General features: G+C 40.0%; 1 protein-coding gene across 3 annotated transcripts; it reads right to left on the bottom strand.

Annotated features, from left to right (window-relative positions):
* Positions 1-27,605, bottom strand: LOC141751903 (interleukin-1 receptor-like 1). 3 transcript variants are annotated; one of them, XM_074609509.1, is made up of 12 exons: positions 27,476-27,605; positions 23,166-23,261; positions 22,227-22,297; positions 19,800-20,001; positions 19,322-19,490; positions 19,072-19,234; positions 16,472-16,540; positions 14,477-14,609; positions 14,227-14,384; positions 6,568-6,711; positions 4,484-4,642; positions 1-828 (listed from the first exon to the last, which is right to left on the bottom strand). In XM_074609509.1, exons 3-12 carry the CDS (start codon positions 22,291-22,293, stop codon positions 482-484), a joined length of 1,611 nt encoding a protein of 536 aa, XP_074465610.1. In that variant the 5' UTR covers positions 22,294-22,297; positions 23,166-23,261; positions 27,476-27,605; the 3' UTR covers positions 1-481. The 3 variants fall into 3 exon arrangements, with proteins under 3 accessions (XP_074465610.1, XP_074465619.1, XP_074465630.1); XM_074609518.1 differs by lacking the exon at positions 1-828 and adding an exon at positions 3,274-3,399; XM_074609529.1 differs by lacking the exon at positions 1-828 and adding an exon at positions 3,804-3,917.

Raw genomic sequence — 27,605 nt, 5'->3', positions numbered from 1 at the left:
ATGTATCGGTGTGTATTTATTAAAAATGAACAACAGCACAATATTACACTTTCTAGTTGAATAATACACACTATGCTTTCTAGTTGAATAATACAGAAGGCATTTATCTTTGAACAACTGCATTAGAAAAGTAAAGCGAACTTGCAGAACATTCAGCTATTTGAAATTAAAACTTTCAGTTATTTGTATGAGTGTACATAGAAAGAGTATAGGTAAATTTTGTTTCCTGTGACATGCAAAATTCTGCATACAGCCTAGAATGATGTATTTACAGAACTCCTATACCTATAAAAACTTCCCTCAGTTCCCCAGATATCCTCCATCAGTTTACCTTCTTGTTATTCAATCGAAGGACTGAAAAAAAGTCCAAAAATACAGCCAGACTTCCAGACTGTAAAACCATGTACCTACTGAAAGAAAAAGGAGCTGCAGGCGTGTAGTTCATCCTGATAGAGTACCACTGTTTTCTTCCACTCACTGCTCATCCAGCATTAGCTGAGTAGGAAGACTTGAGTGTCAGTGGCATATGGTACCTCACCTGCTTCCAGAACTTAGAGTTGGATGACTGTGGGTGCACAGTGTGCTGCTCTTTCCATTTGATGGTACCTTGCTGCTTAATAATAAACCTAAGAGATTCCTGAAGTTTCTCATAAGTCCCAATTGTCTCCATTTCCAGCAGGATCACCTTTGTATCATTTTGAATGAGGGCATTGTATAAAGCGATGTGTTGATCATATGCAGGTTCTTTACAATTAGTCAGCTGGTGCGTTAGGAGGATGATCAGCCGCCTGCTCTTCTGCATCCTCTTCTCAATTGCACTGGCTGTATCTAGGAAAGTACAAGAAAATGATGAGACCCCAAAATTTCTTTTATAAACTATTTTGTGTTTAGGCACTTCATTTTCATTGCTTTTTAACCAGAAATAACTTCTGTATCACTTCAGTCTCATACAGTTTATTCATTCGAAAAAGAGCTTAAAAAAAAACCTAAAAAAAACAAAGGAAAAAAAAACAAACAGGAAAAGAAAACAAAACAAAACAAAAAACACCCAAAGCTTTCCTTTCAGATGTTTTCTTTGGTTCAAACATTAATATTTTCACTGCTTTTAAGAACTGTTAGGAAGTTCTAATCCAACAACCTAGGGTCAAGTTCAGTAGATCTGGATTGCATCAAATTTGTGCTTGATCAATAGTCTGCATGTAAGGAATCATGTTCTATCAAGTTTAGTGCTTTACAGACAGATCCTGCAATACTTAACCATGAAAATTAGTCATTTGGAGACTTTTGGGTGGGTGACTTCTAAGAGACTTACTTACCGGCAGAGGGAGTGTTAATTCTCCTGAGCTATAGCATGCTAATTGATACGCTTAACCTGTGCATAGGGTTGGCATCTGCCCTGCAGGGGTGGATCCAGACTTGCAGGGTGTTTATACTTCAGGATGACTGAAGGTGATTTTCTTTCTTTCCCACTGTCCTGTTAGGGAGAGCTGATCAACCACTATGGGGACTGTCATGTTGAAGGTGCTGAACCTTGGAAACTCAAGAGCCAGCATGCTGTGGGAGAAACTTCTGTGCCAGCTTGGAAAGGTCCACATCAAGCCTCCAGGAGCTGCTTTTCTCAATGACCTGATGTGACATCTATGGCAGGAAGACTGCAGATTAATTCCTGTCCAGTGGAATGCTCATCCCACTTAGAAGAGTTTCCTGCAGTCTGTAGAATGAAAGCTGGAGTTGTTTTGGTGGGAGCATGTGATGCTGGGCCAAAATAAAGGAGGTGGGAGCCTAGCTAAGGAAATTCAATGTAACAGTTATTTAACAAAGCCACTGATTTGCAGATGTCATCAGCCCATTCTATACATATCCTCATTTCCTTTGCTGGGGGCTGCCAGCCCGTTGCAATGGTCTCCTCAATCTCAGAGAGGTCCAGCTTTTTCAGCTCCTGGCTCAGGAACCCTTACAATGACTTCTCCATCCTATTTCTTGGCTCTGAGAGTATTCTATGAAAATAATTTGCCTTTCTGTGATGTCACCAATTCAAACTCCTTTAATGTTCTTCTTTTTCATTAAATTTTCCTGATGTTAGGAGAGTAGATCCTTTGGAAGGTGGTAAGCAGCTACTGTCATATGTTTAGTTCCCACAATAAAAACACTTTTTAAAAAACATCTTTCTCCATTTTGAGGTGCTGACCATTGTGCTCACGACTGAAAAACCAGGGAGCTGGGGAGGTATTCAGTTCCACATTGGATTTCTGATACCATACTTGTTGCAAGAGGAAAGATGGAGCTGCATGCTGCAAATACTTTAATCCAGGGATTCATTGCATCCTGTTTTGTGAATGTTAGAAGTTTATGTGGGTTCAGAAAGTGACAGAAAATACTGGGAAACAAAAATCTGTAAGCAGCTATTATACACAAAAATTTGAGCATCTGAAGTCCACATACTGCTGGGAGAGTGCACTCATGGAATTATAATATAAGCTTGCCCTGTTCTTAAACTCTTTTCCAGTCCTTTGCCCATGGCCACTGCTGAAGTTAGGACACTGGGCTACACAGAATATTGCTCCAGTGCAGTATGATCATTCCTCTGTTATTCATTCATGGTTTTGTGTATTACAGATACAGCAGCTCCATCAGTGTTTGGTTAGATGCCGTCCTGTTTATCACTTGAATCATTCTGTTTAACTTTACTTTTTACTGGAAGAACACAAGTTTCAAATAGCAAAGCTTTGCTTTGGAATGAAGAGTCATAAGCATGTTCTTGAAATAATAATTCCATTGTATATCCTCACTGATTTTTTTTTTCTGGAAATACATGGAGTTCTACAGTGAAAAATATGATTCATCAAATGCTATGATATGTGTTCAGGAAGGATTACAGTAACTTGAAGTGGCATTTCCTGTTTTACTCTGCTTAGCATATTTTAATTGTAAGGTTTTGAACTTGGAAACCTGGTCATGAAAGGCTCAAGATTGGAAGATAAACAAGAGTGGGGACCCTATGGGTAAAGCCCATCCGCCTGGAAGCAGAGAACTTTTAAGTGCTCCCTGTGGCAGACAGATTCTAAATAGCTTTTCCACCCAAGTGGAAGCATTTTGGGGCATGAAAGTGGACAAGGAAGAGAAAAGCAGAAGGCTGGGAAAGTAGGCAAGAAGACAAAAGGAAGGACAGGAGTCAACGCTCAGGAGATTTTTAGAGTTTTAATTAAATCAGACCGAACAAGTCAAACAAAAGTTACTCACTGTCTAAGGCTGGCTTGCTGAGTGTTCTGTCTGTGACCCCTGGGTTGCAGGCCTTTGTACAGTGAAAATATCTTTGTTTTCAGCCAATTTCTTAGAGCCTTTGTTAATCCCACAGTCTTCAGCCCAGTTGTATGCTGTGCTCAGTTTTCTTCAGGATTGCTGTCCAAAACCACAGTTTCAGAGCAGTGTCCCATAACAAAATATTGCCCTGTCTCTAATCGCCTGAACAGATGGCATAAATCTTTGGCATTGACAGTTTTGTGAGCTATTGTTAGTTCCTTGTTCTGGATCTGGCTGGGAACAGTCTGTCTCAGCAAGTCTTGCAGCTTTTTTTACATTCTTGTTGCGGTGGGTTTTCTCAAGGCCAGGCAGCACTTTTGCAACTCTCCAAAGGAGAAGGACACCAAAGATCTCAGCCCAGCTCTGGGCAGGTGAATGAGACCTGGCCCAACGCAGATGATGTCAGGAATACGTAACAAAAAATGTGTCAGCTTTGGCTTCATGCCTGCTTACTGACAGGGAGAGAAGATTTGCTCCACAGAATAACCAGAGCACAGAATAACCAGACAAGTCAGCTCTGAACTGAGGCAGGGAGCACCTAGATGACAGCAATCATAAGAGGTAGCATAGAGGTGTTCATATGGAAATTAGCACAGATTAATTAACATTATTCCATTCTGGAAGACAAGGAAGCAGGAATAAAGAATACCAACTGTCTCCTAAACTAACATTGGGAATTGTGTGAAGTGAAAGTAGGTCGTGTCAGTGAATAGAAGTTGAACTTCCTGTGACGCTAACACCCTCATAACAGGTTGAAAAACCCCGAGTGATAACAGCAAGGTAAATTCTTCAGCTTAGTTTGTGGTTTTTTCTTCTTCCGTGTCTTGTAGACCTACTCACACACAGTTTGGTTGAGGTTTTGCCCAGATAATGGCTATGCAGAGTTACACTACCCAAAGGGCAGGTGTAGATTTAAGAGTCGTACTTGGGGTCACATTTCCTGAATGACCCAAGAAGATAATAAACAGCCTGTGCCCCTGTCCTGTAGCTTGATTTTTGTAGAACCAGCAAGTACAGGGTGCCATAGTCTCACCCTGCCTGAAAGAGCAGACACACAGCGGCTGAGGAGTGAGCAGCCAGCTCAAGAACGTAAAGGAACCTCCTATACCCCTAAAAGAAACTAGAACCACAATTTGCTCCACCTTGACAAGTCATTCAGTGCATTATCCAATCTGAAACTTACCTTCTCCAGGATATATGTCTCTCCCATAAATACACAGTTTATATCCACATTTATTTTCTAGAATATCTGGCATGATTTCGTAAACAAAATATTCCACAAAATTAGCTTCATTGGTGTGGCTTCTGGGATAGATAACATATGCATCGTATATCTTCCCATCTGTAAGGCAAAACAAGAGAAAAGTGTTAACATGAATTAGTGCTGTCTGCTGCAAAAGCTAGAAGAGAAATAAAAATATCAGTCTTTGAAAGACATCTAAGTCAAAGTTCCTGCTAAGGTGAATAATGTATGTCATTGGATGCACGTTTGGAAATTAGAGACTGTGCACATTTGGTGTTTTCCATGCTCAATTGTTATGTCCTGTGTGTTTGTAACTTTGAAGAACCTGACTTTGCATTGTGAAGGCGGTATCCCAAAGTATATAGAGTAAGAATTCAACTGATTGATGGATATTAGCAGCAAATAGAGCCGCAGCTCATAATTTGTTATTTCAGTGATATAACAGGCTGTCATCAGCCTTTGTCATTTAGGACAAGACATAGCACTTAAATTCTTGCACCTTGAAGAAATTACTCATCATTCCCACAGCATATCATACTTCTGAGTGAAAAGCTCCTTTACTCAGGAAGTAGTCTTACAGTCAGTACCAAGTACAAAGTCAAATATTTATTTTTCTCTCTTCTTCATTTCACTCAAATATGTTTTCCGTTATAGCATTTGTTTTCTAATCCCAAATGTTTCATTTCTTTCTTTGCAGTGGAGATGATCATATCCCTTCTTCTTTTGTTGCTATCTGAGGTTCTTGGGTCCTGGTCCAGACCATGCTTGCAATAAAAAAGAAATAGCCATTTCTAGAGTCTGATTTATTTTATCCTAAAATATACTTAAATGGAAGCTTCCCTAGCAAGCATAATTCTTACCTCTTTAAAGAGAACATAAGTAACTAGATCAGCTGTAGGTATCTACTGTGCGGACATCTGTGATAGGAGTCAGCTTCAGATTCAAAAAATGTAAATTGAGGTGTCTACATGAAAGCTAGGTGTCTAAACTCCTGCTACAATCAGTGCAAAAGTAGCCATTGCAGTTAGTGAATTCTAGAGTGATTCAGATTACTCTCATGCAAATTCCAGGGACCCAGTTGAGTTGCCTAAACATACACTTCTAGTGCCATTTGAGACTTCCTGGTACTTCAGGTACCTTGCCTGATCTCCATCCCCTACTCTAGAAGTCCGAAACATCTGACAGATTTGTGTTGTGTATTCATTCTTTTGGCCATGCCAAATGACTCTAGATGACCATGTTTAGACCACTGACAAAAGGTGCCAGCACCTGCTTAGCTGAGTTGATTTTATTGATGAGGAGCTGGATTTGGTCACCTAAAAACATATACCACATAATGTCATTAGGCACTGCCTGCCCTTCAGCTGCCACTGCAGAGGGATTCAGGTCTCTCCTAAGGGAGCTCAAGTGGCACCAGCTGATTATAGCTTGACAACTGAACCCAGCCCCAGGCCTCCAGGTTTCATGTCTATGATGGGAACTTGCATGTGTTCACCTTCATAGCATGAGACTGAATTTAGATGAGCTGAAGTCCACCCCTAAAGTTGGATAGGATGTATTCCCTCCATAAATGTCTTCCACAATATTGGTACCTTTCTTTTTGGCTGGTAAGAACTGTATTGCTCTAACACATGCCTGTGAACATATCAGCCAGAAGGCTGGTTCCTTTGTTTCAGAGAGCACATAACAAGTACAGTTAATAGCAATGTAAATTGGATTTTCAGTGTCGTTCAATGTTTCACGGCAAATATTTTTGTTAAAAAAATATGAAACCAGGACTGAGTCCCTCTTTTGTGTCATACATCGCTACAGAACCCAAATCATGACACCAGGAAACAAAGGAATGTAGAGCCCTACCAGAGATATGTTTTTCCCCCCTTATCTAGACAACTTCAGAACACATGAGAAAGTGAAGGATCAGGCTCAGGTGTCATATGAGTTAGTAAACAACTACCAAACAAATTCATTTCCATATGATTTGCCTTTTTCCTTTTTTTAGACTTTCTTGCTCTATTATTACTTACCATCCTTGACCGAGTAGGGCTGAAATATCTCCCGATACAATAGGACGATATCAACTCGGAAGGACTGATAAAGTATAATGGAGCCTGCCATTGCAAATAGCAGAACTAGAGATCCTACGATCAAGAGTACGTTAGGAAGATCCACTGCAAAGAAGAGGAATATATTGTTAGCTGTAGAGAAGTTAACCCATGGTCTCAAGCGTCAGCCTCTCATATTCTTACTTCTATTGCTGCTTTAAGGAGCTCAACAGAGACGACAAAGTTTTTTCCTTCCCCAGCTCTGTGGAACCAACAGAGACCCCTGAACTACAGGCATACTAAGCACTATATGATTAATATTTACTTACGTTGAATCCAGACCTACCTACGCTAAACACCACAGCTGAGGATGATGTTTAAATATTTTGTAACATTGTAAAACTGTTAATAACACAACCACCAATCATTTTCAAGCATTTTGCAAGGCATCCAAGCCTACGCATGACAACCGTAAGTGTCCACAGAAGGACAAGTGGAGGCTTCTGGCATAGTTGCACAAACAGGGCGCAGAGAAACATGTGCAAATAATGAAATCTGCAAGATAAGAGCAAAGTACGCAAAACAAGCAGGAAAACAGAACACGTCCTGGTCACAAAAGTAAAATAAACTATGCTGGAAACAGATGATGTCCTCCCCTGCCTTTTCCTTTGAAGAGGGTCAAGGAACATGAAGTAAGTAATATACAATGAAGTAAATAAGGACAACAACAATGAAGTAAGTAAGGAAAGCTGGGAAAGAAAGGAGCGATCCACTTTAGTTCCAGCTTCCCTTGTGGAAGAACTCTTGAATCTGACCGCCTCCACCTCAGAGATGAAGATTTATCAAGGTTAGATTTAGATTATGTATAAGGAAGAAATTTTTTACAATGAGGGTGGTGAAACACTGTCACAGGTTGCCCAGAGAGGTGGTAGATACCTCATCGCCTGAAGTATTCAAGGTCAGGTTGGATGGAGCTGTGAGCAACCTGGTCTAGCTGAAGATGTCCCTGCTCATCGCTGGGGGGTTGGACTAGATGGTCGTTAAAGGTCCCTTCCTACCCAAATTATTCTATGATTCTGTGATTCTATGAAGTTTGAAATAAAACATCAAAGGCTTTATATAGGAATTACACAAAGAGGATTCATTATTCCCTTGGAGGGCAGATTAATGGCAATTGTCTCATAGTAGAAACCTCCTCCCAAGCAAATGAGAGAGACCTAAATCTACTCCACTTTGTTTTAACTTGTACACTCAGAGCAGTTCCATGTACTTTTTTTTTTTCTGACAACTAAATCCATTAAGAGCTTTCCATTCACAGTCCGTCTTCTTTACCTAATTATTGCTGCCCAGCATGACAACTCCTCATCCTATAGTTGTAATAATATAGCTGCTTTGTGGACTTTTCTGTGATTCAGACAACTGAAATGATTTAGACTGAAAAATATACCCCCAGAGGCATCGTACTGGGTGATGAACTATTACCCCCAAAGAAATGCACATGAAAACATCCAGATTGTGCATCACATCTGCATAAACGGGCCCACCTGTATTTTTATTTTACTATGGTATAGAAAACATAATAATTGCCAGATGCAATGCCCTAGCTTGGAGTATGACTGGAAGCATGTATCTCTTCAGTGTTCCAATGAGATCTGAGGTATGCTGCAAACTCAGAATTATCTTAGCAGAGGAAAGAAATACTCCTTTGAATGTTGGCCACATTTAAATTTAAATACAAGCATTCTATCAGTATTAACATGGAGGCGAGCTCTGGCATCCTCACTGTAAAGACCCTTCACAGCAATTCAACCCATGGAGGGTGATGGTATGTACTGGTAGCAACTTCACCCAGCCAAGTCTCCTGCGTTCAGAGCAGTGATTCAGACGATCAGGGCTTTTCCTCCCCCTGCCTGCAAAACACACACAAGACACATGCGGCTGCAGCAGCAGGCCGTTCACCAGCACTTGAGGAGGTGCGTCTTACAGCAGGCTGAAGAGGCAGTCTCCATTTCCTCTACAGAAGAGGCAGCAAGACAGATTGGAAAACGCTGCAGATTCTATGCAGCCGTCAAGCTGCCAGGTGAAGGCACTCACTGACACCAAGGAGCAATTTCAGAGCTTTTTTTCGGACTTGGCACTAAAGGACCGTAATAAAGTAAAATACTTGGCAGTGAAAGAGTCTCATATTGGAATTTAAAGGTTCCCTGGCTTCTCCAGGAGATTTGAATGAGGCAGTGTATTGAGTAGTACTTATGGAGGCAATCTAAAAATAGTAGTGCCTGAGAAATTCCACTGAAAAGCTATATAAATAAAGAGTTTACAAGTACATTTTCCCTTTCCTCTAGTAGGATGAGAGGTAAATCGGGCATGATTTTCACACTCATCCTGTTTCTTTCTTTGCCATTTAAAGGGAGAAAGAAACATCAGGCACACGATGAAGCCCACCTCACCAGAACTAGGACATCTGGGGAAACTACCTTCCAATAAGATTGAAGCAGGCAAGGAAAGAACTGGTTTCTTTTATAATGAAGTTTGGCCATTTTGTAGTTTTAACAGTGTCATGTGATGCCCATGAAGGGACTTTGTCCTTGTGGACCCCTTCAAATTTTATAATTTGATCCATTTTCCTGGTCTATACACAAACACGCAGAGACAAAAGCAGAAAACCTCTTCCACTACCTGGTGAGGACGACCCAAGGATCAGAGATTGTCATTATTTCTTATTGTTTCATTTGCTGAGAGGGTGCTCACCACAACATTACAAATACTGTTGTAACACATTGAGTAAGTATCTGTAAAACATCTAGAGAAGAAACAGGTTCGAACAACAAATTCTGAAATTACGAACTTAAAAAAATGCTGTTTACGTTTGGTTTTGCACTGATTAGACCAAGGCTGGAAAAGAAGCGATGAATTTCCTGTGCTTATACAGCTTGTAAAGCATCAGACAAGAACCACACAGGGGTCTTCCTGGAAGAGCAGGTTCAGTTCCCAGTAAGGCTGACTCAGCCTCTCATTTCTCTGGAATAAATCAGCTATCTCCACCATAATGTGGGCAAGGGCCAGAAGCCATTTTTGGAGGCCCTGAACAGAGGTTGAACAGATCCCGTTGTTCCATTTGACTTTGTTACACCATTTAGCGGCAGAAAGTTCATGAGCAGACTGTCTTCTAATCCTATTTATTTATATCCAAGCGCAATGGGAATACAGAACTATCAGCTTACAGGAAACAATATTGGAGAGGCCAGACAAAACAAGTCAGAAAGCAACATCTGAAGAATTTCCTGACAAATTTCAGAAGAACAGCAGGTTTTTGTAACTCCTCTGGCTTCTAAGGTGGATGCACTACCAGACAGTAAAGGCAGAGAACTGAGTCTGGAATTCCTGTCCACATCTGTCTGCCAAAGATGAGCCAAAAGGTTAGGTTTGGTGTTAAATATCTTTGAAGAAGAACAGAGCTGATGTTCTGGGCTGAACTTTATCTCTGCTCCAAATGACTGGAATTTCTAACATTCCCCAGAGAAGAGAGTTCACGCCAGAAAAATTTGTGGTCCTCTGGGCCTTTTACACTTCCTTGTGAATGAGAATTGAGGAACGCTCAGGGAGAAATAAGATGATGCTTGTGGGTCAGACACATGAAAAGCCACTTCCAGTTATTTAATCATCCCTGAATCAAGTGAGGAGCTAAAAGCCAGTGGCAGCTTATATATTAATAAAAAGGGAAGGATGTGGAAGGCATTCAGACAGACCATGTATTCCCTAGCAGACAGGCTAAAGGGGATGCTGAAGGGACGTTCCTGCCCTGACCCAGCTCTGCTGGTAGGAGGAGTTAAAACTTTCAGTGTTTCTCCAATTATTTGTCACTGCCTCCACCTCAGGAGCTAACAGCTTCCAACCCCCTCCCCCAGCAGAGCTATTTTTGTGAGCATTGATCCACTGTAGTTATCAATGAACTGAACTGGCATGAACCGTGTAGCCAATTAGTTTTCTTGTTCTTGAGAGGTGACATCTTCCAGCGTGAGAGGTACCAAGCAGCTGTGGAGGGCAACTGGGAGCAGTCTGGCAGGCAGAGTCACTGTCTCTTGCCAGGTGTCCAGAACAGCTACATCTACCAAGACTAGCTGCATCTTTGCCAGGAAAGGTGGAAGAAAAGGGAATTAGATATCACAAGTTTCTTAGCCTTACAGTGACTAGAGGCCAACACCACACAACAAGCTATACAGATGATCTCGGAGCACATGAGAGGACATGTCTTGTGGCAGAGAGGGAACGTAAAACATGGGATGATCACCGTCTCTGGAGTTGAAAAGGGAGATGTAGGACTGAAAAAGCTGGAGGAAATGGGGCAGCCTGTATTTTCTGTAAAGAGGTATTATGAGACATGTAGAATGTGTTCAGTGAACAAGTGTCACTGAAGGAGTCAGAAGATATCAAACAGCTTCAGGCAAAGAGGGGAGAGAAAGGATGGGAAATAGTGTGGAAGGATGGGTTCCATATTGACTGGGGGTGATCAAAGTCTAGGCGGGGTGATGGATGAGGAAAAAGTGAAGATCATCCTCAGCAGGAGGAGAAGAAACCTCCAAATTTAGCAGCAGCAGCAGCTGAAAGACACAGGGACATTAGCACCTCCTAATGAAGGCAAGAACATAGCTGCAGAGACTGTCAAAATTCATAGACAAATACTCATTAAAATTCTTCTGTTAAAGCAAATAATTTGCCTGATTTCTGTGCCTAACAGATATAGTATGCGTAGTCTAGATACCACCAAAACACACCAAAAGCAGCTGACTGCATTGCATTACTCCTGATAACTGAGGTACTTAGGTCATGTAGATCATTTCTAAACAGCTGATAAGCTTCTCTTTGCAGCATTTATTTCCTATTTAAAAAGACAAGTGAAAAGACACTTGGGACAGACATTAGAGACAGATGCTTTTTTCACAATGCAGCACTTTTCCTCACACTCACATATGTGAATACATATATGTGTGCACAGCATGTGTCTTAAACTGGAAAATATACCTTTTTTCCCCGTGAAACATCCAAGCAGTTTTGCAATGACACCTGTTCCTGGCAGTATTAAGGGAGTATTTTTGTATGCCATGGAGACAAAACCAAACAGCTCTCACCACTCTTCACTGTGAAAGAAACTCCTCCTTTCTCATCGCTCCTTTCTGGCAAGTTTTTATTCTTACGTGGATTACAATTGTTATCAAAGCAAATTGCTCGGGTTAATTATAATGATATTGCTAACAGTGAAATGGGGCTTAAAGTACACGATTATGACTCAGAAAAATAGATTTAATTCCTGGTTCCCGTGGAAAATTTCCATACGGTGAGGCAAACCATTCATTCAGCAGGTTTTTGAAGACAGAGACAACTGCTGTAAGACTCAACAGGTACTAACATGGAAGAGCTCTAATGCATTTGCTTACAGCATCTTTTCTTCCTCCTTTAATCTGTCATTTGTGCTGCTAAACACTATCTATCTAGTTCATTACATGCCCCCAAAACTGACTAATTTTAGTAGTAAGTGGCACAACATCTATTCATCTCTTTCTTACTTCCTATCACAGATCTGTGCTACAAATAATGATAAGGTAACTCATAATGAACGCCCTGAAAAGAACAGGAACTTGCATAAAAAGCACATTAACAGGATAGTAGCTAGCAGACACAATTTGTGCTGTGGGAAACACTAAGGAAAAACAACATATTTAAAAAGAAAAAAAAAAGAAAACTGACATTTTTTTCCATTAAAAATAAACAAAGAAACAAAACACACAAAAAAGATAGATTTTTTATTAAAAATTTACAAGATGTGAGGCAAAAGCAAACCCTACAGCATTGTTATTATACTTAGAGACAAGCTGTCATTGTTTTAGCACAAATATTGCTCAGCTGTGTGAGGAGTGAGTGGAGAAAACTAAAGCAGAGCACAACCATTTCTGAATGTAGCTTTGCTTACACCAGCAGTGCTTACTAGCAGAAGCAGGCAACGTGACAATAGCAGCAACAAGGAGGAGGCGAGAGACATCCACACAAAACAGGCAGCAGCAAAGGAAGGTCACAGTTGAGAGCTTTCATTAGCATTTACTGTCTACAACAGAAATCAGATTTAATGAATCACTTGATGAACACAAAATATAAAATATACCCTTTTCTTCATGTAGTTTGTAATATGGGGCCCATAAAGGACTTGTATTGCCTGAACTAGAGTGAATAGGAACTGTTACTCAGTTTCCTTCCCTCTCAATGCAAGTGCACTCCCACACTCAGATAATTCGGTGCAGAGCTGATGTGTTTCCAGCTTCCTGGGTGATGCTACGCTTCCACACATTTAGTAATATCCAACCAAAACATCTCCTGTCACCTTCCTCTCGGGGGAACTGATGCTGTCCTACTGGATGATGACCCATCCTCTGTTACAGTTCACCTACATCCCTTCTAGTCTAGACTATGGCAAGCAAATAGGTCTGTGCTTTGAAGCCATAATCCTGTAGGAAGTTATGAACACTAAGGAATACTGCAGGACACAGAGCTGTGTACACCCTGTGATCACAATACACTTAATTTTGCTCTTTCCAGCATTCTCACATAGAAAACTAATCACTCTTAAAGACCTTGGGATTTCTTCTCAAGGTCTTTGGTGGTTCAGCATATCTGAAGGGATAAGAAAGGAAGCCATTGACCACAGCTTCTTTTTGTGCCTTCACAGACACAGCAATATTTTCTGCCATAAAAGTCAAACTCAGTGGTGCCGGTGACAGTGCTTTCTCAGGGATCTGGCTATCCCTATTAAAAAAAAAAGTTCCCACAGGAGCTAAAGTCCCAGTCCCCACCATTTACTGACCTTGATTTTCCTTCTCTGGCAGAAGTTATTAGAATCATAAACTTAAAAACAAAACCAAGGGAAAGCCTCCGAACAGTTATTCACACCTTTGTGTGGCACACAGTGAACACAGTGGCGCTCAGAGGCAGAGAAGGTAACGCCAGACATCACAGAAGTTAGTCAAGCCACTTAACGTTCCGTCAAAAAACAAGGCACTACAGTGGATGTGGTATGGGAGGGAAGGCAAACCAACTGGTAAACTGGCAGCTGAAATTCTAGCTTTTAAAGTTTGCCTATATTCTGCCATGGTTCTGCAGTAGAAACAACAGTTTGATTCTCAAAAGAAGATGAAACTCTGCTCCTCACAATGCATTGTAGTGCTGATGACCAAAGGAGAGGTCAGTTCCTTGCCCGGCTCTCATCTGCAGAGGCTCCTCTACAGCCTGAGTATCTTGTAGAGCAGACCGCACTACACCAGTGTGCTTCAAATCCAAGCGCACCACATGCCTTCAAGGCAAGGGGAATTTGTCACCGAGCAGAAATATCCTGGAAATAGGATATTGTTATTACAGGACTGATACACTGTCCTGCTCTGCATACTTAATCCTCTCCCCTCGGTCCCCCCAGGACTTCCACGACCTAATGAAGCCACAAAAATTTTGCCACTGGCTTGAATATGTAGGGAGGAAGCAGGCTGGTGTTCCCTCTTACTAGCAGAAACATTCTTACTAACAGAAACAAAAAATAAAATCACCAACATGTTTCAAACTGAGCGCAAAGTGTAAGAAAATAAAAAGAAAAAATCCTACCCTCACTTTGTGCTTTGAGTCGTAATGTCACCGTGGCCTTTGTGGTTTGCATTTCGTTCAATGCTACGCAGGTGAAATTTGCTTGCAGATCCTCCTTTTTTATTTCAGTAATATGCAAAGTTGTCTCTCTGTAATATTCTTGCTCACGCCCTTCAAAACTAATAGAGAGAGAAAGAGCTGGTACCGTTGGCTTTAATAGCTAGGCACAGTTTGCATAGAAGAAAGATTATTCTGTGTTATATGTACTTACAAACTAGTTTTTTCATGAAATCTTGAAAAATCTAAGTATTTCACCCGGATGTTATCCACATCCCATGTGACAGCAGCCATTGGCGGTTTCTTAATCCCCAGGCGGGCCTGACATTTCAGAGACCAAGCAACACCTAATCAAAACACAAAGGTAAACATTCCTTCATAAAAAGCAAGTATAATTTAATTTTCCTCATAACACCTTTTTCTACAAATTTTCATACCACCTGTGAGTTTTGTCTTAACAATTTTGACATATTTCTCTGCTGAGAAAATGATCCATAGAAAAGACTTGAAAAGAAACAGTAAAAGGAGATTGTAACAAATGATCTAATACGACACCAAGAATAATTCCTAAATGGAATTATTTATATTTGCTATGATGAAGGCAACGGAGACGTTACTTGTGATGCTTAACCCACGTAATCAACCATCAAGGAACATGGAAAGTAAATGCTGGTTTACACACAAATAAACATGCAAATAACAAAAAGTAATTTAGTATATATTATTTTGCGCAAGTCTTGAGTACAGAGTCTTATCTTGGATTTTATTCAAGCTGGACAAAAGTAAAGTGAACCAGTCCAAACAAAACTAAAACAGGAAATTACTTATTAAGTATTTGTCATTAGGAAATATTTATTCCAAAGTAAGAGTCGCTGTTGCAGTGGAAGAAGGTATAATTAAAACACTTTAAATTATTTCCATGTAAATCGGCATGTAAGCAGGGCTTAGATAAGATTAACAAATCATAGGACTTACATCCTGCATTAATATTAAGGAGAAATACCTTCAGTTTTGCAAATAGGAAACAATAGATCCAGTAAAGAAAAGGGATTTTAAATGTAAAGTACATTTGCTCCTTGTAAGCAGTGCCAGATTATTTATTGTCCCAGAGGGGTGAACAGAGTCCACAGAGCACTAGAGACTAACCATCTTATTAGAGAAAGGTGTTCCTGGAGCACAGATTGGCTATTTTGAGTGACAAAGCAACTGGGGGAAAGATAAAAAAAAGAATGGGAATGCAAGTCAACATGGCAACTCCCGAAGTATTTGGCATCTCAGACAGTGTCCCCAGGCCCTGCAGTGCCTGCTACCACAGCAGTGTTGCTGTAGGACAGAAACAGTGGAGAGGTAATTGTGATCCCTTCTCCCAGCAGCTCAGATTCACCCCACCTGCCCTGGGAAACAAGTATCCTGGGCTACCTATTTATGTTTCTGATGGGCTCAGTTACTTTCTGGAGAGGTCCACCTCTCTCCATCAACTATACAAAAGCCCTAGATGGCTCTCACTCCTGCCACAAGCACCTTGCTCTGATGCTGCAAGTTACGCAGGGTGAATCTGAACCACTGAGAACACCTATGGTCCTAAATGAAAGGGAGCCAGGGAGCAAGCTCTGCATCGCGGGCTCTTCAACTGCTATTTCTAAGTTCATTCCTTGGTCCTGTCTTTCAGCCCTCTTGGTATCTTCCATCCAGAGAGGTCCGGTCAATGCTAGCCAATGTGGACATGAGCCAGGCAGTCCTCCACGGCCTTAGGGCCAGCAACCAGTCCCTTGCTTTCCTTCATTCATCAAGAGAGCCACAGCCACTGTCTCCAGACTGGAACCACAAGGAACAAGGAGTAACTCTAGTTGCAAGAACAGTCCATCCTTCTCTCTTATGGGTTTAAAGGGATTTATCTACAGCCCTCTTTGAAGTGGATGGAAGCTGTCACCCCTTCAGTTGAAATGTAATCATTGACCATGTAAGTAATCCTCGTCTATCCCAGTAAGGGTAGAATTTTTAAATCCCCTTAAATTGCTGCTTAATACCTAAATAACCCATCAGTTATATCTAACTTCACATCACTGTGCCTGGGGTAAATTAAATCTGGTAAACATTACGGTGCAAAAATATAATGAAAAATTACATGATAAAATCTTCGTGAAGATCGCTGTGTTCACTGGGTCATCGCAAAATGTTAGTTTAAAAACAGTTTATAGTCTGTACTTACCAAGCTCCACTTCTATTACATCTTTATCTTTTGGAAATAAAATTTGAGGAGGTAGAGGTGAGTGTTTTGCTTTAGAAATTAAGAAGGGAAAGAAAGCACATATTAGAAAGTTTTGAAAAAGCATTTTGTAAGATAATTATTACAATCTGTACAGTTAATATTTTAAGATCCCAAAGCAGAATTGCAAACTAACACTACAACAGTGTTTCACATGTCTGTTGAGACCATCTGATCTTATTCCTATGACCAAATATTCCTGGGGATTCTGTGCATGTTAATAGTTTCAGTATTTTCTCCGCATTTATTTAATTTTCATTTTGTACATAAAGAGCAAGGAAAATTTTTGGCTTCTCAAGTGGAAAAAAAAAAAGCAAATGCAGTTATAGGTTTGTGTTTTTTCTCAGTTGCTTATTCTATTTCTAAAAAGAGATAAAGAAATTCCTTCAGACGTTGGAGAAATTACTCATGTCCATTAAATGAAATAGTGAACATGTATTTTCATGCGGTATCTGAACTGGGGACCCTCTAGCCCCCAGCTGCCTGCCTGTGTTCCCCTCTGTCGCCCCCATCTCTGCATCCTGACAGCCGAGAACATCTGGTTCCCAGGCCCCTCTTTCTGCTCTCTGCGCACCACTGCTGCACACAACTGCTTCCCATTACACCAGTCGGCCATGACATTGAGCATCCCTTATCGTTACCTTTTAGAAGGAATACTGCTTTTCCTTTGACATATTTATTTTCCGTCCCCACTAATAATTGTTATGGACAGGTCCAAACTACCTCCAGCCACTTGACTTGAATTAGGTATTTAAAACCTTTCAGAGTTTTTTCCCTTGGTGCATTTTTCTTCTTTTCTTGCTCTTTATACTGTCTTATATTTCCCACTCCCAAAACATTGCTTGCTACCTTTTCCCTCATTAAGCTTTTTGATCTCAAGGCAACTCTACGAAACCCCTAAAAAATCTGCAGGCACTCATTTAACACCCTGCTTCCCAGGCCACCAGAAAAACAAATCTCTTTACCCGTCCTAACTCTTTCTCATTTTCATTAGCTGGATCCGGTAAAAAAGAAGTCAGGAGAAAGTCAGTAACTTCCTAGCTAGCTGACTATGGTAAGTTCTTAGCCTCCAGCATTCAGAGGCAGGGTCAGTGTGGATTTGCAAGGCAACAGGAATGTACATCATAAGCCAATATTATCAAAACATAACAGCTCCACTCATCAGGATACTAATTTTAAGGTCTGATAAAACCTCAAACAATTTGTCATTAAGTACTTTGAATTTAGTAAAAATTGGGCTCAGATTTCACTTGTTATGTTGCAATCACTTCTTTCTGCCATGATTTCAAAAGAAAGTCAGACTAACTTCGAATTGAAGTAATTTGCCTGGATGTAACACAGGCTTTTGCAAATTTGGATATCTTTGTGCCAAATAAACCCCAGCAATTTTCATTGTAGCACAGACATGCCAATATTCCTGACCCAGTTCGGGAAGTTATGGTGAAAGTACATTCAAGCAAAAATTATTAGGCAGAGAAGTATCATGTAGACCAACAGGGTATTACAAGGAAGATGGGGAGGAACGGCACCACACCTCATATGCTACTGGCTTACTAGGTCTCGGCTCAAATCTATCTCCTGTCCAGCTCAGAATAATCAGAACAAACTCCACTACGGAGACCCGGGCACAGCAGCAAAAGCTAGAATCAAGGCTCCTACACCCCAAATCTGCATTCTGGCCACAAAGCTGGGTCCCTTCCCACAGCAAAAAGATCTGATGTCAGTCTGCAAATTAACGTTATCTATTTTGGGACAAAAAACAAAAACAAACAAACAAAAAAAAACAAACCCAAGCCCTCCCTGTCCCCAAACCCACAACAGCCCTTCTGACTTTTTTTCTACTGATCTAACTGCAGAACTGAAGACACATTTTGAAGTCTTGGAAGTTGATACAATCTGAACTGCTCGCTGCTGCGTGCTCTTCCCCTGACCACCACCCAAATACAAAGCCTCCCTGAGGAGATTGTATCCTAGAGGCGCCCCAAAGTCCACACGTCTCAGCCATTGTGGCTGAGTTCACAATAACAAAGACACAGTAATCACTGACCTCCACTCATTTTCTGTCTATATATATATTCTGGCATTTTGCCTCATTCAAGACAAATCTAAAAGTTTTTTAAGACCTACTATCAAATTAATGCTAGATAATCAAGAGGGACCAGAAGGCATTCCGTTGCAGGCCATCAATGCATCAGTGATCCATTGACTATAACAAATTCCTCTCCCCTTGAACAAACAGAAAGTCAAGCTTTGTGGCATCCCACTAAGGAGACCCTTAATTTCAGAAATAAGTACTACCAGACAGCTCTACCAACCACAGTATGTAACCAGAGTCATCAGAGACTTTTAACAAAAAAGCTGAAAGTGACCATGTCTGAATTTACCCACCTGCCCTTGCTCCATTTGGATCCCCATCCACAAAATTCACCTAAAAAAGCTGATCTAAAGTTTCATTAAGAAGATAAAACAAACCAACAGAAACTCTTGTTCTCTGTAATGTGCAAAAGCATCTTCTTTTGCTTTGAGTAGACAACAGTCCTTACCCTCACTTATGAAAATCCTTGTTGCTGATACATTAAACACATTCCCTTTATGAGTGTAGATAAATTGACAAGTATAATAACCATCATCCTCCTTTCCTGGGTTTTTAATAAAAACGTATTTTTCTTCCTTGAGGTATCTCTCTCCCTGAAGAGGTTTGCAGTCCTGGAAAAGAAAACTAACCTTATTTGGCTGCAAATATCTTCTCAAGGTAATCTGATATACAAGTGGCACTATCAGGGTTCTCTTTACCTTATACCACTGGATGATAGTAGCATTCTTATAATTGTCAATTGTAGGACAAACAATTCTTCCTCTTCCAGTGTCATTTGGGTAACGAATCTGACTTGGGAAACATAGTCCTTGCTTGTATGGATGCACCTGCACACTCACGTTGAACAACTTTGTGCGATTATTTGAACTTTAAAAGTGGGAAAAAAGGTACATCAATGATAGTATTTTTATACGGAATATACTAAATACTTGTAACAAATGTGAGTTTTCGTTTTTATAAACATATGGATGGCTATTGTTGTTCAGTCACAGATTGATTTTTGATGACCTGTCATAAGAAGCGCAATTTCAGAATGAAAAGTTAAATGAATTTGTGTATACCATGAAAAAAAGGCATCATTTCCACAGATAATAATTAGATTGTATTATAAAACATGGCGGGGGCATGGGGGGCATAAGCAGTCTTATGCTTTTCACTTTTCAATGTTGCACTTACAAATGTATAACACAAGTGTAGTTTCCAGAATCCTCCCTAGAAGTTGGCAGAAACCAAAGAAATCTATTTAAGGAAAATATTCGTGATCCCGTTTCTTCTGGAGGAATTATTTTGTTAGTATCCATGTGATACCAGGTCACTTTCACAGATGAACTCCATCGGGGACATTTTATAACTAAAGCCTCACTTTCCATTGCATCAACTGCAAATGAACAAAAGATAAAAATACCAGATTAATCAAACCTTAGCCCCACTGAGACAGAGCTGAACTTAGCATTCCTGGATCAATAGCCAGCCATGTGCCTCTAATTACCTTCCTTGAGTTTTCAGAGATTATATATAGCAAACTTATGCCCACTGGATAAAGAAAGACATTTTTACCTTGAGTTATTGAGTCATTTGTTTGCAAAAATAGTAATTAATGTGTGGGACAGAAGGAAAAAAAACCCCAACCCTAGATTCAAACCAGAAATACACTAAAAAATATGTTGTTTTAATTGAAAAACAGTGATTGCTTGAAATGAACTTCTTACGCAAATCTTTGCTTAAAAACCTGGTTTTATTCAAAACAGGAATTTAAACACAGACAGAAAAGCACTGGCTTTAATGCTGTACTATGAAGTTAGCTTTCCTTACTTCAGTATAAATAATGTTTATCAACAGAAAAGAGTTTTTGCTCTGTCTTTTTAATACATAAAAAGGAAATCAAGAATTTTTTTTCTTTCACTGAAGAAAAAACTAGAAGAAGGAGGAAGCCTGCAGATAAGATCATCAAAAAAACCCAAAAAAGACAAAAGCCAGAAGAGCTTCTCTCCATAGTTCACAGAAATGTGAAAAAAGTGAATGAAATGTAACAGACTGAAAGGAAGAATCTGATGGGAAGGTGAATAGATGCCAGAAAGGAATAAGAGACAAATAAGAAGCATAGGAAGAAACCCACACACGCTCACACAAAAGAAAAAAGAGGAAGGAGTTGGCAGTAAGGCACTAATTTATTTTTTTTTTCAACTGAGTATATTTCTACTCTTGAATACTGAAACTGGTCCAGAGAAACTTGAATCAAACAATTATGACAGATATTTAAGTGCCCAGGCACCTGAATAGTGAATTGGCTGCTGAAAACAGAAATGCTAATCTGAAAGTTAAATTGCATTTTGGAGAAGAGAAAGATGAGAAAATAAGCCAGGAGGGAGACTGCACAGAGATGGAGATTGGCAAAGGAGTTATAATAGGTAAGGGAACATGAAAATGAGAGTAGGTAACCAAATAGCTAAACAAAGTAGAGAACCTCTATCAAAAATCACACTTTGTGGGAGTATTGCCACTGCCTGGCTTTAGACACGTAGGTGCACAAATCAGGTGGTGAGTCTCTCTACATGGTGAACACTTGGCTTCTGCTATGCTTCTTTCTAAAGAAGCGGACCTTCTCTACTGACATTACTTGTCTCCTCGCTTACTAATTCAGGCACCTAAGTTAGCCACATCAGGTATGAGTAACCCCAGGCCCACCATTTTAACAGCATTCCTACCCATGAGCCTTGCAAGTATAGTGGGAGGTATGAGGGGTGTCCGGAAAGCGGGCATTGCCCCACCGAAGGAAGAGTATATTGGAAATACAGCTTTCTTCCAGGAAAAAGAGGAGGAGAGGGAACACATAGAAAATAAGAGGCCTCATCTAAACTCAATGACATCAGTGAAAATTATCTTGGCAATTTCTTCAGCAGAATTTGGCCTCTTAATAAATCTAATGTGTTTGAAAATTAGCATTCGTATTGTAAAACTGAGAATATGGGGAAATATTTAGAGATCATATCTTATAATGTTTTTCAGACAAATAAGCAGCTCAGCTGGAGACTAGAACTACATGAGTGCTATGTAATGGTGCGTCACCGGTCAGCACTGGCCAGCATTATATAGCTGAGTCAACAGACCTGACCTGTCAGAAAGAGCTTACTGTCTTGAACATCCCCCATAGGCAGGTAAGTGTTATTGTTACATTGCACTTGTGTATTACCACCTCAAAACCAGGACATTAACAAGCATTTTTAGAGAGCAAAGCGCCCAGTTACGTCCCTGGTTCAGCAAGGTGCATACACATGTGCCCTGTTCAGGGCAACTTAATCGTGCTCTTGGAGACTGGCCTGGAACACTGGCTACTCCCAAATCCTTTCAAAAAGACCCTTTTCTTTCTGCTTGCAGAGATGCCAAGGAGCAGAAGTAGAACCTAGGCTTAACGTCACAGAAATGGACAGTACTCGGTGCATTTTAATATACAGAGAAAACACATAAAGCTAGATTTGCAACGGTGATTTTTGGCTTGAGGAAAACTAGCTAATTTTAGGTGTTAAAAAATTGACAATTTGGGAACAGCCTACACATTCCTACAGAATAAACCTCATCAGAAAGTATTTTTAAAATGAAACTTACATGTTTCGGCTGTCATGGAAACTGAGAGGAAGGCAGATAGGAAGATCAGATGTACACATCCCATCATACTTCTAAACCAAAAAGAAAAACATTGATATCTCAGAATATACTCTGGCTGTACCAGTTATGCTACTGCCATGGCACTGATGTACATCTGCTAACAGATAATGGTATCGTGCAATGATAAACTGCATCATGCGAGCTGCTCTGTACAGAGTGTGTGTGTAGCAGTGGTTTTACAGCTTTGAGATGATCCTCTTTGCTCTATAATCAGTGCAATAGTTGATGTTCCGTTGAAACTACTGTTATGACTTAGTTTAATGGGGGCGGGGGAATTACCCTGCCACGGTGGGCCTCAGGCAGAGGCCTCTTCTTGCTTAGTTGCTTTTTTTTTTTTTAAGGAAGCCAAATGTACATTGGCTTTCCCTTCATAGTCCAATGCAGAAAAAATTATACCTCAATTTAGAAAAGGATAGGTCCTGGATTTGACAATATATACCCTGGCTTTGAATTAAGCTTACATCCAATCAACTGCTTAGGTACATAACACCTTTTTGGCTTTCTACAGAGGTGGAGGTATCTTCAGTGAGTGCTTCTCTAGGAAAGCATTTAACAGTAAGAACAAAACCAGGTGAGCGTCATCAGCAATGCTAACCTGAGGGGGAACTGAAGAAATTGACTGGAAAGGAACATATATTATATTCAAGTAACAGCAGTAGGGCAGATCCCATGCCTTACTGATGTTTTCATTTGTGTCTAATTGATATGCACCTGTAATTCACAAGTTGCCATGCGGCCCAGGCACCCTCCAGCAATCCCCTTTATTAAAGAAACTGGTTATTTGTCTGTGGATACTAAATTGACCTAATCTCAGGATAATTCAGGAGACAGCAGACACGCAATCCAGCTATACTACGCAGCTGTTAGCATTCTACTTACCATTAATAAAGCCTTCGCTTGAATGCTGTCCTTCACTGCAGATCACAGAGCGGTGGGTTCTACCGTCATGCGTGAGGAAGAAGCGGTCCCAGGGTGCTACAGATGGCAGATAAGTTTTCAAGAGAAATCACATTAGAAACAAGTTATAACTTATCTTGCAGATAGTAAGCACAAGAGAAGTAGTGAAAAATAGGCAAGAAACGTACAGGCAGGGTAAGTACGGTCGTCACACTTACGGCAAGGAATTTTTATTTCAGTGCCAAGGATTTCCAGACTAAACAAACACTGACAGACCTTATCAAGACCTACATTTTTGCCAAGTCTGAAATTCAGAACAAACTAGATTTTGAGCTTTCAGAAATGTCATTTGCTTTTTATTGGCATGGAAAGTTTCTTCTTTTAGAGGGTTTAATAACATCCAAATAAATGTTTAATAACATTTTTATTCTTAAAACTTTAAAAAATAATAACAGAACTTAGTGTTGGAAGAGAAAAGCGTGCGAATTTAAGTGTAGATATTTTGCAGTGATACTCACAAATCACAGAAAAGATGAGGTTTAGACCGAAAAAGCAGCATCCCAGCTTTAATGTCATGGCAAGGCTGATGTTGTGCTTTTTATGGGAAGCAAGTAACCAGCCAGGAGCTCCTACAAGCATTGTGCATCAGCAATGCTCACTTTCATTAGAGCTGGAGAAAAACACCACATACAAGCACATGCAGTCTATTGACTTCTTTAATTTTAAGGAAATCTTAGGCCAGGTTAATAGATTTTTAGGAGGTACTTTTCAACACAACAAACATCAGGAGTTATGCCCTGGAAGGAATGAATGAGCTGGCCCAGAAGAGGGTTCAGGAGTGACCTGGGACAGGATAGGCCCTCTGGGAAGAAAGATACAGAGCAAAACAGCACACAACAAATATTCACAGCTTCAACACAGCAAAGCATTTTTCTTTGTTCATCCTTTAAAGCAGAAGGCTTGCTCCTAGAACTTATTTCTGGGACTCCCAGGAAGCACACTAGATCCACAGGTGGGAACGGGGAGCTGAGTTTCACATAGCAGGATTATTAGAGGCCTGGATCCAGCTCAGGACCTAAACAGGTCCTGTATTTGCCAGCAACTTGCTTGACTTCATTCACCAGCTAAGATCTACTTTGATCGCAGTTGAAAAATGATATGGGGTCGTGGCTCCTTGACTTAGTTTCACTGAGCCTTGTTACGATATAGATCTGCTCTCAAACACCTCTTCATTCTCTGCAGTAATTTCCACTGTAGTTAACTATCTTTCACTACCTGTTACTGTACCTAATCTTATTGATCCAAATCAGCTTTGGTTACCCTATGTCTCACTTGTTTGTTCTCACAGAAATCACTTTTTTCACTTGCAGCTCACAAGAGCCATTACTGATCATTCCCAATAATTCATCATCTCCAGTTACTTGTGACTTTGCTATTTAGCATTGGCTTGTGCAGAGGAGACCTTTTCTTCCTAAAGGGTCCTTCTGTCCAGCCAGATGTCCCATTTTGCAAGCTGACTTTAAACTATTTGGTACCCACATACATTTGGAATGGCTCGTTTGTTTCAGAGAGGGACAGACCGACGCATCTGGGATTGCAGCAGGGTATATACATAGTCAGAACTAGTGGTATAGCAAGGGAAGGTGAATCCCTCCAAAGGGTATTTATGCAGCCTTCCAGAGCACTTCCAGTGCCATCAGTTTCTGAATGCCTACAGCATGCGAAATACACGTATGTGTATACACGCAAACAAACATGATATGCAAAACACTAACTCCAGTAGGGCTGGTTCGTACAACTGAGATTAGGTACATCTATATCAACTGAGTCTCTGCAGTGAAGTCTCCAAACAGACCCTAACAATCAATCAGCTAAGTGAAGAACTCTAAGCCGTATAATAAATAGAATTTAATGTCATTAGAGTATTTGAGCAATTAAATAGACATAAAAAATATTCAGAATATGGCTTTTCTGCTGGGAGCCTTTTCCCTTCAAGTGTTTGTTTTTGTTTCACAAACCTGTTTGCCCCCAATGAGGTATATCAGCAGTTATACTAAATGGCCTACTACTTTTCAGAGCTCTTTTGTTTAAACAAGAAGATACTTCAGCAAGATGACAAAAAGTAAAACAACTGACTTTCAAAGGAAAACCAGTTTCATAGACTAGATATGGAGATTGTCTGAAATCAGGTTCTTTCTCATTTCATGTTTTATTTGTACGTGTCTATATTGTATTTCACCACAACTGATACCACTATTGGAGATACTGGCGAGTCCCTTATTGACAGTGCTATTGCAGCCCTAGAAATGGAAGGATGGCGATTAACAAGAAGTTGCAAGGAGCTGTGCTTTCTCCATTTTTGAGATACAGTTTTGTCCAGGAATAGTGGCAGCCAATTACTTGCCTTCACCTACTCTTCTAACAAGTGCCAGAATGATCCAGGAGTAAGAAATTTACATTTGCCTGTCATCGTATTTGACAGTTGTTGTACTTTTACCCTTCTGTTTCTTGAAAAAGTATGTCTTTGAGAGATCTTACACATACTGGGCTACCAGCCTGCACCAAAACAGTGCAAAATAGTTGTACTGAAAGGACAGATTCTCCCCACCTAACTCTGATTGCTTTATGGATTCTCCCCCCGTTTTTAAGTTGCCATGTATTGGTGGTAGTTTAAGTAGAGTTTGGGGTTTGTCTGTGTGAATACATGCAATATATGGGGCTCTAATTAAAGAGGAACGTTTCCTGAAAATACAAAGAGCTCAGGCAATTCAAAGAACAATGTGATTCTGTTTGCAATTTCCAAAGTCAGCAGCAAACTGCCAGATTACCTGAGTAAAAACCGAGGCAGAGATTGCAGTTCTAGACAGCAAATAGAAAGAGACGGACTGATTCACTAGTGCCTGGCAGCTTGTGGCATTACTCGGTGCAAAGCAAAATGAAAGCACCCACACCTCCATCAAATGAAAAGGGCATTATGAGGCACAAGACAAAGGCACTAAGACACCTCACGTCTCACAATCAAAAGGAAGAAGTTCCTGTAGCTTGAAGCACTGAGAGACAAAGGACATGATTTCTGCAAATAGTTGAGTTGTCTTACTGCTTTTGCAGAGGTATTTAGAACTTATGTTTTATTACATTAGTCTGAAGTAAAATCTGCATAACAGATTGTTGGGTCCTCGGTATACCATAAATTTAGACTGCTAATATCCAGGGGAAAAAGGAAAAGGAGAGATTTTCCATAAATCTCTTTCTTCCTATAGCTCACAATAACTGCATGTTATGTGCTTAATTCTAAGCTCTGTGAAGGAAAACTTCAGAATGATGCTGAAAAAGCACTAGATCCAAATACAGAGGTTTGGGATAACTACCTGAGTATGTCAAAACCTAGCCCCTAAAATCAAATACAAAAGGAAGATGAAAGAACTGGGAACCCCCTAGTTTTGTTACAGAAGTAGTAGTTTATAGGGCTTAACTCCTTGCTTCTCCAAAGGCAACTATGTTAGTAACATATTTGTGATTTTTTTTCCAAAACTGTATGTGGCAACAAACTGTTTATAGTACTGTTTATATAAGTGAACAAACATTATAAAGGTACCATACCTTACAACCTAATAAAACTTGGAAACGGTATTGCAATTTCTACTTTCAAAAGCCTAACAGACTTTACAGTGTAAACATATCATGAAATAGCAGTTGCGTGAAATTTGTTTACTAAGACATAAAATTCGTTTATTCACCTTTTGAAAGTTATTTTCATTCTTTTATCAAACAAGAAAACCCATTCTGACTGAAAATGAGCTTTTAAAATAGCAGCAGGAGCACTGAACTTCTTCCAGAACTAGCACTCACAATAGTTAACACCTACACTAGTTACATCTGTAAGTGCAAAATTTAGGAATTCCAATATTTAAGTATGGAAATGCTAGAATTGATATACACATTATTCATACAAGTTATTTTGAAGAAAAAAGGTACATAAATATACTAAACTCTGAAAAATCCATTGCACAGTAAATATTTTCTGTGTCTTTGAATAATTAGTAAAAATATCTGCCAGAAAACTGAGGACAAATCCATTTCTAAATACACTTCATTATAAGATAAGCCTTTATGCTGTTCCCAAAATTATTTGTCTATCACATAAGTGTATCCCCTATTTAAACCTAATATTTTTTCTTGAGATAAAGAAGCACATAAATTAACTGAAATAAACTTTCTTCTAAAATACTTCTCACTCTTTCCAGCAGCATCAGTTATTTTTGGTTAAATGATAATATAAAAATTCAACCTACCATCTGGAAAACTCAGAAAGCAGAGAAGTGGCTTGCTCTCTCTGGCTGGGTCTTTTGCACTTATTTCTCTGCCGTAGCTTCTACCAGATATTACTGGGAACTCTTTTTAACTGGCTTGTGCAATTCATAT

Source organism: Larus michahellis, chromosome 1 (genome assembly GCF_964199755.1).
Source record: "Larus michahellis chromosome 1, bLarMic1.1, whole genome shotgun sequence".
In the NCBI taxonomy this organism is placed as follows: Eukaryota; Metazoa; Chordata; class Aves; order Charadriiformes; family Laridae; genus Larus; species Larus michahellis.
The sequence above is the reverse complement of the archived record's forward strand: the minus strand, read 5'-3'. Positions and strand labels throughout refer to the sequence as shown.